Below are 12,796 nucleotides of genomic sequence, written 5' to 3' on the forward strand. Positions count from 1 at the left end.
ATTTTCAATGTAGTTTACTTAAAAACATAGACATTCATCCATTACCAGGAAAAGCAAAATGAACAGAAAAATGTATGTAATTTCATATTTGGATCAACACCTGTAATACAAAACAAAAGACATGCCTTTCCTCTAGCACCCATTGTAAGAATTTTGTTCTCCTCTTAGACCTTCTGAGTATGCATAGGGCACATAGTTAGTCCACTCAAACAATTATTAAATTTCAGATCCTTCTGAAATAGTGATAACATAGTCATGGACACTAAAATAAAAACCCCAAGTCCCTAATCTTGCATATATACCACAGGCAAACCAAGGAGACCAACACCAGAAGGCCTGCTAACACTCCCATGCCCGCCCATTCCTTCAGATGATTCATGGCTGCAGCAATCCATGTTGATAATCCTGTGGCTAGTCCTGCGTCCACTCCGGTAGAATTTACTGTGGAGTCTCACAGCAATGTGATGCAGCCATGATCATTCAGGCCTTTACAGCCATTGAAGCAAGACATTCTCCCCAAGCATGGTTGGATATCATAAAAAGCTAAAATGATACGCTCAGGATGCGAGGCTAAGCACTGCACTCAGGGTCAGCCGCTTTGGACCCAGAGAAGAGCATGTCTGATTGCATGCGGGTTGATGCCCCAGGTCCCGCCTCTGAGAAAAAGGTATCGGACGGGTCCGATGCTCTTTGGGTGGATGACACCTAAATGAACATCTGTACAAAGTCCCAATTTATTTCTAATATCAGAGATCAGACCTCTACTCTTGCCTGATGCGTCTAAAACAAAAAGGGGGAACTGTAAAGAGCTGCGGAATGCTAGGCCTTAAAGATGGAGCTGGTTTCCGCTTTCCACCTTCCCGATGGTGAGTGCTCTCTGTCAGGAACAACTCCACATTTGGCTAAGGCTGAGGATCTGGCTTGCTTCCATGTATGTGGACCTATCTGCATTGCCCACGTGGCATGCTGGGGTTGGCTACCCAGAGGCTATTTAAGCTGTGGGCTGGCTTTCCCCGGGGTCTGAGAATTGTTCAATGTTCCTGAATAAACTGCATTGAAAAAAAAAAAAAAAAGAAAAAAAAAAAAACCCAAGTCCTTAGTATGTTAATTATCTTATGGAATTTCTAAAATCAGTCATAGTTTGCCTTTGCAGTATGTGTTATCACTGTCACATGTTCTAGTAAGTCCTCACTTTCTCTCTCCTGTCTCCTCCTTAATTCTGATGCTCAGCACTTGTGAGAGAGCAGCCTTTCTCCCAGCATCAACCTCCATGTCCAGCCTCAAACCATTTCTAAATTACATGCTGCAACCGAAAGTTTGGTTATTTATTTGTCCCACAGAAATGTCTTGGTTTCGGTTTCTCCTAGATGCACTTCTTGTTCCATATGTATGCTAATGGAAATATCTTTAAGTGGTTTCGATGACACCTTGACCTATTTGGTATTAAGTAATCTACCTGGGCCTCAAGCACCGTGACTAATACAAATGCTGAGAGACCCCACTTATGGAATCTTGATGGATCCCACAAATTCTCCTTGACCTAACTCTAGGCAGGCGATCCGGGCCACCTTTACCAACACAGAGAGGGGTGCCCTCCTGACCACTCATTACATGGCAGAGGCGGAGGCTGTGTGTGACCGCGTGGCCATCATGGTGTCTGGAAGGCTGAGGTGAGTACCTTCCAGGCCTGCCCTTGACTCGCAGATTGCCTTGTGTGATAGAAGAACACCGCCCACTGTAAGAAGCTGGAGAATCTGTGCACCCTCTGCCTGGCCCTGCCCCTAGCACCCAGACGCTGAATCATACTAGTCGGAGATAGCTTTCTTGCCTTGCTTGACTTTTGCCTTCTCCTATCTCTCTCCAGGTGTATTGGTTCTATCCAACACCTGAAAAGCAGATTTGGCAAAGATTACCTGCTGGAAATGAAGGTGAAGAACCCCTCGCAGGTGGAGCCACTCAACACCGAGATCATGAGGCTTTTCCCCCAGGCTGCCCGGCAGGAAAGGTGGTGCATATGTTATTACTTTAGTCTTTATTTTTGGTGGTATTTTGTTTTAGAATAATGAGAAATGACAGTTCTATCTGCTCATTGTTTTAAACTTCAATAAATGTGAGTACCTCCAAGGGCAAACTAAGACAACACGTTTCTCGCTGGAGGCTGGCTCTTGTGAGGGAATTAGCATTTGTTGGGCTCTTAAATGCGACTATTCGAGGTTTGTGCTTATACTATCTCAATGGGCCTTACCAGAGGGTCAAACCAGCATTTTAAAGGAGATGCCCTGATAGAACTCAGTGGTGGTACTAGACATCCATTGGGATTCCATCAAGGGCATCTCTCAGCATTTGTATTAGACATGGTGCTTGAGGCTCAGGTAGATTAGTTAATACCAAATAACTGGCAGTTTGTGCTTAGACATTCTTGTCTTCCTAAGGCAGACAAACAGTCTTGTTCCTGCGCTTCTTAAGACATCACACTGCTGATTTCTTCCCCTGTGCCCCACTCTTCCTCCTCGAACACTGACTTCTTGTTGATCAGAGAGCACTTGAACTACAGTCATCTCCAAGTCATAAGAGGAACATTTATGCAGATAGTTGACAGGATGGTTGCTTGTATTCAGACACGCATGCATCAGAGGTGGCAACTGTGAAACCCAGTGTTCATACTCCTTCTCGTCACAGATACTCCTCTCTGATGGTCTATAAGCTGCCCGTTGATGATGTACGACCTTTATCACAGGCTTTCTTCAAATTGGAGAGACGTAAGTGAATGCTCATAAATAATGCCCCCAAATCATAAAAGTCTAAACCAGCTTTAAAATTAAAAAGGGAATGTTTATAATACACAATTATTAAACTGCTAAGACATATAACTCAGTGCTTCTCAACAAGCAGTGATTTGACGTCTCCATCTCATAATGCAAAACGCATTTGGTCTAACTTTGAAAGTCCCCATCATCCTTAAAAGTCCCGATACTGTGTGAAAGTCTTTCGTGAGACTCTAGGCAAACTCTGAATTGCAAGCCCTAGTAAAATAAAATGAAGGCCATCTGCTTCCAATAGATAGTGGCTCAGAGAAAATATCCCTATTTAAAGGTGAGTAACAGAAGGACAGCAAGCAGACACCACATAAAAGCAAGACCAGAACACACAGTAAGCCACATTGTTCCTGTAGCTAAATGTCAGACATCCAAAGCATGTTTTGGCATGAGGTGACTGCCTCCTCCCTATGAGCCTGCCATTTGTAGCACAGTCGACCACCTTCTTGGCCCTGTTCTACTCACTATCTGCAGCCTTCTTTGGTAGATGTTTTTCATCTCTGTCTTCTGCAGCATACTAAAGCCTTTACCACAATGTAGGTGTCACACTTCTAAGCTCTATGCATGGTCTTCCCAGGACTCTGACCCTACTACACATTGCCTGGCCTCCTACACTTTTCCCAGGAACCTTGGTACAAGCCCCAGTTGCATTAAGAATGCATGCAAAACTTTCACGCTGCAAATGAGTCCTGTCTCTCATTGTAAAATTGGGTAAAGGCAGCAAACAATAGTTATACTGTATTCTGAATGCTGCTTTGTCTCAAAAACTTCTACACCCAACTAATAAGTCTATTACTCTGAATTTAGTCTCACTCAAATTCCCAGGAAGTCTTTCCCAGAAGTCACACAAGTGACCCCTAGGCTAACTCCCAGTGGAGTGTTTGTTCACATCTGAGACCTCACGAATACAGGGTTTCCCAGTTGTGTGTCTGCTGTCATCAAGGTCTTCCACCAGAAGGGTCTTCCCATAAGCTCTGCCTATAGAATTCCAGAGTGTTTTCTAGCCCTCTCCCCAAACCTTTCCACATTCCTTCCATAAACTGATGTCTAAAGTCTGAGGACCAAATGGTCATGTTTAATCACAGAAATAACCCTACTTCTGGCACCAATTTCCATATTGCCTCTGGGTTGTTGTGGTCACATACATATCAGAAACAATTTATGAGTGGAAAGGCTGATTTGGCTCCTGGTGTCAGACAATTGTAGTCCATCACAGCATCAAGAAGCATGTCTGAAGGACATTTCAGATTCACACTGCAGTTCTGCTTCTCATGCCTCTTCCTGTGCTGTGATTTCGATTTTGCCAACTGCTTCCTGTTGAAGACTTACACTTCTCAGCTTGTGTTTTCTTCTTGATACATAGTTAGGGTCACCCTCCATGTTTTTCTTTTCTTATGTTACTGTATACTCTCGCCCTATAGACTGTTTTTCAGTATGGCTACTTCTGGCCTGGTTGCTAGGTTTGCAGCATTCTGATGAGGAGTCCACAGAATTCTCATAAACAGGATGTATTTTGTATTAGATAAATATTAACAGGATTGCTGTTCCAGAAAGGCTGCCTCCCTGGAATACTGTAAAGGCTTTCTTTAAAAGCCTTCAGATTTTTATGCTTTCATTAATATTCTTTTCTAAATGCTTTATTTATTTTCTCTTGTATTTACTTTGATAACACTGAGGTTCTTACTTTGGGCGATTTTTAAACAATTTTTAATGCCAACTTTCTACCTCATTATGGAAGATGATACAAATTGCCAAATGTAGGCATGTAGTTTAACATTTCCTCAAGTGTCACTAGACGCCATTATGTTCTCAGCTTCAGTACACTTATTGAAGGAACTAGGCTCAGAAGTTTTCAAGAACAATGCATTTTCCACATCTAATTCCATGTTCCACAAACATGGAATTCATTCTCTTATACCAGCAGATCAAGTGTGAGTACTGCCAACTCCAGTACAACTCTAGGGTCTTTCCTCTCTCAGGTCACACTTGCCAATACCCAGGAAGGTTGCAAGGTTTTATTTAATCTCTCTTCTTACTATGTTCCTGCCTTGTCTTATAAACTGAGAAAGGGGAAGAGGGAAGACATCATCATGGTTGATCATGGGCATTGTAGTCACCACATCTGGAATTATTATATAGCAACACAATACATCATCGTGAGACTATAGATAAGCACAATGGCTGCCATTTGTTGTTAGAGCCAAAGAGACAGACAGACACAGCCTGAAGCAGGACGGTGTAAAATTTATTACTCTGAGAAAAAATAGTGGCCACCAGTCAAGAGACTCAAGGTCAGGAAGAGAATGAAAAAATAAACATCATGATCCCTTTTTATTTTTTTTTCTCCCTTCCATTGAAAACACACTGGGACACACTGCTTAACACCAGATTCTGCAGCAGAAAGAAGAAGGACAGATATAGGAGGCACATGGGAGAGTTCCAGTTCAAGGAGAACCATGTTCTCATATTGGTGTTCTGGAATTCCTTATTCTTCTTTTCCATTTTCTAGTGTCTTTGCCAAGACTCTAAGGAAAAAGAACAGCATTTCTATCTTTTTATAAGACCAAATGGTGTATTTACTTTCCAGTAGTTAACTCAAAAATAGTTATTATCACATATTTTTATTATTAGTGTGCATTGTTTCTTTGTACATAAATTGGTAAAAGTCCTTGAATAAAAAGGTATGCATCCCTAATGGCCATTCCTCCTTACACAGTGAAAGAGAACTTTGAATTGGAAGAATACAGCCTCTCACAGTCCACTCTGGAGCAGGTGGGTCATTTCAAGCCATTGCAAATCATCCCAAAGAGCAAGGTTAGAGCTGGGGAGATGGCTCAGTGAATAAAGCACTTTCTGAACTTGTTTAAGGGCCATAGTTTGAATCCCTAGGATCAACATAAAAACCAAGTAGGCATAGCTGACTCCTGTAGTTCTAACAGAGTGGAAACAGAGGTAGAATCCTTAATCAGAGAATGCTGGCTGGAGAGCTCTAGATTCAATTCATCAGTGCCCATCCCTCTGTAAATAAAGTCTGGACAGAAACTGACGAGGACACCTGACACTAACTTCAGGCTTCCACAGATACCTGTATACACATGTACCAACGCACATATGGAGATGAATACACATGCAAAAAAAAAAAAAAGCAAATAAGCTTAGGATATATATATATTTCCTAAGCCTTCTTTTATGTTCCCCTCATCAGTCTTTCTCAGCTGGACAAAGACTAGAATTACTTAGAAAAGGGAATACACACACACACACACACACCTTTGCATCATTTGCAGCTATTGAAGGAGTATGCTATGCCTCTCATTTCTTTCTTTATGTGTTTTCTCTCCCAGGTCTTCCTGGAGCTCTCCAAGGAGCAGGAGCTGGGTGATTTTGAGGAGGAACTAGATTCCTCAGTGAAGTGGAAGCTCCTCCCACAGGAAGAGCCTTAACTTTCTAAGCATTCCCTTTCTCTTCAAGCTTGTTTAAAGACAGTATTTATAATAGCATCGATGTGCCTTTCTCATCTCAGATGCGGCACTAAGTACTTCCAAAGCTCGTGCCAGAATTTTTTTTATTTAACTTTTATTAATTACACTTTATTCATTTTGTATCCCCCCCATAAACCCCTCCCTCCTCCCCTCCCGGTCCCACCCTCCCCCCCTTTCTGCATGCATGCCCCTCCCCAAGTCCACTGATGGGGGGGTCCTCCTCTCCTTCTTTCTGATCTTAGCCTATCAGTTCTCATCAGAATGGCTGCATTGTCAGGGTTCTAGGTTATCTCCATGAATAGTCCTTGGTTGGAGTATGAGTCTCTGGGAAGTTCCCTGTGTTCAAATTTTCTTGTTCTGTTGCTCTCCTTGTGGAGTTCCTGTCCTCTCGTGTCAGAATTTTTAAGTAATGGCCAAAGGGAGAACAGGCTAGAACACACAGCCAGAGTGCCCTTAACCAAGGCACGTTTCACACAGTATGGAGTTTTAAAGTCCATTGATAATAGTATCGATGTTTCTGAGCTCCAGAGACTGATTGATCTTCCCCTGAATTTCAAAACATTACCTATTTTCTTTCCTTCTGGTCTGGGGAAGGTATAATGTAAACAATGTTGACTTCAGGGAGAAGAGAATCGATGGCTTTCCCAACAGCACAGTGTTTGCTTTTTGTAACTCACTCTGACCTGTTCCTCATCCATTGGGTCTTCTTTTCTGACAGTTTGCAGACTTTGGGCTACAGAGAAATGTTTTGTCCGTTGTGACTACAAAAGCAACTTTACACTTGTTGGGGTAAACACACGCAATCATTAAATGATGGGCTGTATATTTCTGAAATCTTGACTTTTAAAAAATGATGCAAAAGGTGTGCTCTTAGGTTAAAGGACTAGTTTTGCAAGCCTTTACTTACCAAGTCTGTGAGCTCTACAGCCTAGTTACTGCAACATCAGTACAATTACCCTGAACCCTTATCTATGAGATTTCTGTTGTTACTGCTGTTATTGTTAGTAATTCACCAAACATTTACAGGCAGTTATGTGAAAAAATTTACCTTGATGCCAGGGTTGTATTTTCATAGTTTACATGAATATCAAGTACCCTAAACTCGTGAGAATTCTCATGGCAGATCTTGAGCCAAGGCTCCAAGCCTTTAATTTTAAAAGGAGACATTAATGCTGGCCCCTACCGATTCACCTGGCTTTATAAATGACAAATTAATTGATACAAATCAATATGTTAAATGCACTTTAGTTGGGGTCAGAAGAAAGTGGCTCAGCAAGGAAAGGTACCTGTTGCCAAGCCTGATGACCTGAGTTTAACCCTTGGATACCTGTTGTGGAAGGAGAGAACCATCCCAGGTTGTTTTCTGACCTCCAGCCACATGTGGTATCATGCATGTGTCTACACATCTGCACTCAGAACAAACAAACAAACAAAAACAAAATAAAAATATAATTGGCATCATTGCGGTGTTTTCATATGGTCTTTGTTTCTGTTGACACTTCTCCGTCGCTCCTCCCCCCTTCCTCCCCTGCATTACACTGTTGGTCATCTTCTCACCCACTAGCCCCCTTCTACCTTTATGTAGCACGTATCCAAAGCCTTCTTTTATATTCCCCTCATCAGTCTTTCTCAGCTGGACACAGACTATAATTACTTAGAAAAGGGAAACCTCAATTGAGGAATTGTTGGCATGTCTGTGAGGCATTTTCTTTACTTAAAAAAAAAAAGTATGTATATTTTGTTTGCATGTGTATCTGTGCATTACATGTTTGCAATGCCCATGGAGACCAGAAGAGGGCAACAAATACCCAGAGACTGGAATTACAAGCAGAGCTGAGCCTCCATGTCTAGAAATTGAACCCAAGTCCTCCGGAAGAGGGGCCAGTGCTCTTAGGGCCGAGCTATCTCCCCAGCCCCAGGCATTTTCTTGATTGTCAGTTGATACAAGGGTATCCATCCCACTCTCAGTGGTACCCATGTTAGGCAAGTGAACTTTGGATGGTAGCTGAGCAAACCAGGGCACGCACACCAGTAAGCAACATTCCTCCATGATCTCTGCTTGAGTTCCTGCCGTGCCTGGGAGAAGGACTGTAACTTGTAAGCTAAAATAAAACCTTTTTTCCTAAAGTGACTTTTGCTCATGCTGTTTGTTATACTAATAAAGGAGACTAGAATGCCAATCCCAAAATCCCCTTTTCCTCTTTCATTTTTCTAATTTCATAATCTATACTACCCGTGTGTGCGCCCTCACTTGTGTGCATGTGTGTGAATTCTGATTCACACAAATCTGAATCTAGGATTTATATATGAGCACAGACAAAGGGAATTTGCCTGAGTCTGGGACACTTCAAATAACATAAGTTGCATCCTTTTTCCTGCAAATGTCATACTTTCGTTTTACTTTACAACTGAATAAAATCCCATCACATTATGTACCACATTTTCCCTTCCACATCTTCCTTCCACATGCGTTGTTAGAACACCAGGCTAGTTCTGTCTCTTCGTTACTGGGAACATTGCAGCAGTAAGTGTGGATATACAAATATTTCTGTGGTGAGACTTCTAGTCCTTTGAGCACATACCCACGTGAAAGCACTGTACCTGTTAGTACTAGAATAAGTGTTTTTTGCAATAAACCAAAAGCACAAGTGGTGCAATTATTCTTGCATTACAAAGCTTTTCTCTACCAGGCCTTTAAGACTCTGTTCATTTGCCCTATGAACCCTTTTTTTTTTTTTCAGTGAAACACCAAGAAAGCTATCTACCATTTCAGTATCCTGACAGTACATTTTCCTGGTTAAGAAAGCTAGCAAAACAGTGTGAATGTTTCAAAAAAGACTTATAGTTCATAGTTCTATGAAGGAAAACAAGACAACAGACCTGAGCCACAGAGGATTTCAGAGCTATGTTCATTTCAAAAGCATAGCACAATAATGGCAACATCACCAACATTTTGAACACTAAGAATTCCTACTATTGGTCATTTCTGTGAATAAATTGGTTGTTTTAGAAAAGGCTCCTAACAATATTGCAGTACATTGGACCACAATTCCCTGGGTGGTTGGTGGTGGTTGGAGCAGAGGGCACCGTTTTCCTCAGTGATCTGGCTACTGTGAAGCTGTGCTTAACCCAGAAAATAACTTTTCACTGCACTTGGGCAAGAATCTTTAATTACGCTCAGTGGATCACACCTTTAAAGAAGATATGAAAGCAGGAGGGACAGTTTCTGGAAAGAGGGTTTTTGTAAGAGTGCGTAGGCATGGCGATGAGAGGAAAACAGGAACTGCAAACCACTTAAATTCTTTCTGTAAATATATGAAACTGTCAACAAAATTAAAAATTCAAAAAAGCGAATAAGAAATAAATATTAAATTGAGCCATGAAAGATGTCTCTTCTTCTGTGGGATGCAATTCTTCCACAGTATCTGTTATGCTGTAGGACACAGTTGGTATTATGAGAGGGTGATCTGTGCCAACGAGCTTCCCCTGACCAGTGGAAAAGAAGGAAGTTGCTGAGATTCTGAGGAAGGGAATGATGCTCTGTCTGTCTTTGAAAATGAGGTGGTCATGAGAGAAGGAATGTAGATATCCTATGGTGGAGTAGCTGAGAGGAACAACAAGGAAGAAAAGCAAACTTCTACAAACTGCTTTATTATATTAAGTTATATATATTATATGTATTATATAATATATAATTATATATAAATATATAAAGTTATATATAATACATAAGATTATTTATATATTTATATAAAATTATATATAAATATATAACTTATATTATATTATTATATTTATTATATTAACTTATTTTTTATATTAAGATAATTGAAGTTTTAGCATTGTTTATTATAACAATTACTTAGGACGACACTGACCAGAAGAGTAATTCAAGCCAAGGAAAGACCAGGTTAAAAACCTGAAGTAAGTGTTTCTCCTTCAGGGCTCTGATAAGCTGCTAAGACAGTGTTTTTCAACCTGTGGGCCACGACCCCTCTGAGCCAGTGACTCTTTCACAAGGGTTGTGGGTCAGATGTTCTGCGATCAGATATTTACATTATGATGCGTAACAGTAGCAGATTACAGTTCTGAAGCAGCAATGAAGGTGAGCTTATGGTTGGGGTCACCATACCACAAGGAACTGTATTAAAGGGTCACAGCATTAGGCAGGTTGAGAACTGCCCAGACACTTTCGAATTAAACCAAGGTCTTTGTCAAGCCAATGGCTTGGTAGTCTTATCTCTATACAAACACAAAACAAAAGAAAAATATTTCTAAGTTTTCTTAATATGGGAGCTTTGGGTTTGTTTTTTTTTTTTTTTTTTTTTTTTTTTTTGTTCTCTCAGAACTCTGGGTTGATCTGTAAAAAAAAAGTACTGGTTTAGAATAAATTAGTGAATTGGTATAAAAATGGTTACTACAAAATACTGTAGTGCAACTGTTGCAATAACACTTTATTTTGTAGCTCACGGCTCTTTGCATGTTTGCACAACAGTGGAGGCCCCGGTGGCATGTTGCACAATAATCTGTAAATATTTCTGTGAGGGGAAATTGAAAGAAAAAAAAAACAAAACTCCGCAAAGCAGGGCTAACTGAGTAAAACCTTTGACAAAGCAAATGCGGCAGCCTTCTGGAAGGGAAATAAAGGTGTTTTTCAAGGATGACAGCAGCTGTTGTAGAAGAAAGAGCTGTTTCTTTGAGTGTCTTGACAGGGAAGCTAAAATCAGGACATAAACGTGGACATGAATCCTTACGGAGCAGCAAATCCTTCCCAGAGCCTGTGAGTGTACATCAGCCAGAAATATAGAAACGATCTCAGAATTCTGAATAGGTAAACACCTCAGAGATTCAACGGCATTTGCTTGTTTTATAAGTTTAAATCTGACAGATTTCATTGTGTAACCTTAGAATATTCAGGGAATAGTATCGAAGTCAAAAGTGATCTTTTGTAGACTGCCATTTTGAAAGTGTGTTGATGCCTGGGAACTAATTTTCATTTTTTCTACCTATATAAATTAAACTGAATTTTCTAAATATTAGCTGGGCAGAGGATTACAACTTCTCTCTTCATTAATAACTCTATATTAAATTGTGACTTTTTTTTTTTTTTACCAAAAGAAAATGCCATTTTATGGTTGCCTTAGTTTAGATTTTCAATCTCCTGTGTATAGCTCAATGTTGTGCTGAGCCTTATTTCCCGAGATCCATAATGCTGAGCACATTCCAAAGCTAGAGCTCATTGGCTGATGCTGGTAAGACCAGGAACTGATAAAGTGGACAGGATGGAAGATATGATACAAAAAGAAAAAAAAAATCAATGTATTGCTTTCTATGTTGTTTGAAACCTGACTAGATTATCTGACTCAGCACTGTGGAGTAAATTCAGAGCTCTGAGCTCTTTTATCCTTTAGAGGATGATATTTTATTTATTTATTTACTTATTTTTGAAATCTACCAATTTTTTGTTTTGGGGGAGGGCATAGAAAACTTACAAATTTGGATTCCCTCCACAACACAGATTTTCGTGACACTATAATTAGTCAAACAAGTAGGGCTAGCTGTGGGAACTGGCTGGAAGTCAAGAAAAATAGAGAGAGAGGGAGAGCGAACGAGCGAGCGAGCAAGAGCGAGAGAGAAAGAGATTTGTTCAAGAGTAGTCACGTGAATACAATGCTCAGCAGGCCAAGAAAATTACAACTACGATCTTCCTCCAAAAGCAGTCAGTCTGACTGAGAATGCCCAAACTAGGCAAACAGAATCAGAACAACACAGATGTGACAGAGACGGGGAAGCAAGGAATCAGGGGTAAACCAAGATTCTAGGACACTTTCTTCAGACATTCCAGAAGTAAGTTCATCTTTGCTTTTGTTTTGTTTGTATTATATAATTATAAGTGAGACTTCATTTACTCAAGACAAATTTCTAGGGAGAAATTATGTTTATTGGACGGTGGGTTTTGTTTTTATGTGGTCTACAGGAAAAGGAATAGCTGCTTGTAAAGACATTGTCGTACTTTATTGCTTTAAGTAAAAATGTGGGAATGTGCCAGCAATGTGTTAGTGATCATGAGAAATGTTAAGTAAGTCTTCTGGAAGCATTTACTGCTTGTGAATCTGAATGTGAATCTGCGGTCAAGCTGCAGTTATACGCACATGTGTTTTTATTGCACAATAATTTGCAGGCATTTCCAATCCACCTTCTATAACCCTGAGAATTTTTTAGAATGACATTTAGAGAAATGCTTTTTTATCTATTGTAGCCTGCCATCCCCAGACCTGCAGTTGTTGTTGTTTAATGTAAGATACTTACCTGCATGTTTTTGTCTGCTGGTATGATGTAATGAATCATAATGAGACACATGCCATTTCATTACAATGGCATTATTCCAATTGTTATACCCATTGCTGTCTGCAGGAGTTTGTAGTACACAGTTTGTTGATTGGCATAGAGAGTCAGTAATAGTCACTCATGCTGAAGCAAAACCTTCATTTCTGTTTG

General features: G+C 40.4%; 2 protein-coding genes across 12 annotated transcripts in view; both read left to right on the top strand.

The window, feature by feature from the left end:
* The window catches only part of LOC110539460 (ATP-binding cassette sub-family A member 9), an 80,310-nt gene extending 72,551 nt beyond the window's left edge, over nt 1–7,759 (top strand). For 3 of the 5 annotated variants that reach the window (XM_060386482.1, XM_060386483.1, XM_060386484.1), the window contains 5 exons: nt 1,551–1,670; nt 1,865–2,005; nt 2,680–2,759; nt 5,533–5,588; nt 6,161–7,759. In XM_060386482.1, coding sequence (XP_060242465.1) covers nt 1,551–1,670; nt 1,865–2,005; nt 2,680–2,759; nt 5,533–5,588; nt 6,161–6,259 — 496 coding nt within the window. In that variant the 3' untranslated portion in view covers nt 6,260–7,759. Of the gene's footprint in view, nt 1–1,367; nt 1,671–1,864; nt 2,006–2,679; nt 2,760–5,532; nt 5,589–6,160 lie in introns of those variants that run through there. The other 2 variants (XM_060386485.1, XM_060386486.1) reach the window with 2 other exon arrangements.
* Nucleotides 7,760–10,860: 3,101 nt separating this feature from the next.
* Nucleotides 10,861–12,796, top strand: part of LOC110561938 (ABC-type organic anion transporter ABCA8A-like) — a 77,743-nt gene continuing 75,807 nt past the window's right edge. For 2 of the 7 annotated variants that reach the window (XM_021658531.2, XM_021658532.2), the window contains exon 1: nt 10,861–11,078. In XM_021658531.2, coding sequence (XP_021514206.2) covers nt 10,959–11,078 — 120 coding nt within the window. In that variant the 5' untranslated portion in view covers nt 10,861–10,958. Of the gene's footprint in view, nt 11,130–11,976; nt 12,146–12,796 lie in introns of all 7 variants that reach the window. The other 5 variants (XM_021658535.2, XM_021658534.2, XM_021658536.2 and 2 more) reach the window with 5 other exon arrangements.

Source organism: Meriones unguiculatus, chromosome 7 (genome assembly GCF_030254825.1).
Source record: "Meriones unguiculatus strain TT.TT164.6M chromosome 7, Bangor_MerUng_6.1, whole genome shotgun sequence".
Lineage (NCBI taxonomy): Eukaryota > Metazoa > Chordata > Mammalia > Rodentia > Muridae > Meriones > Meriones unguiculatus.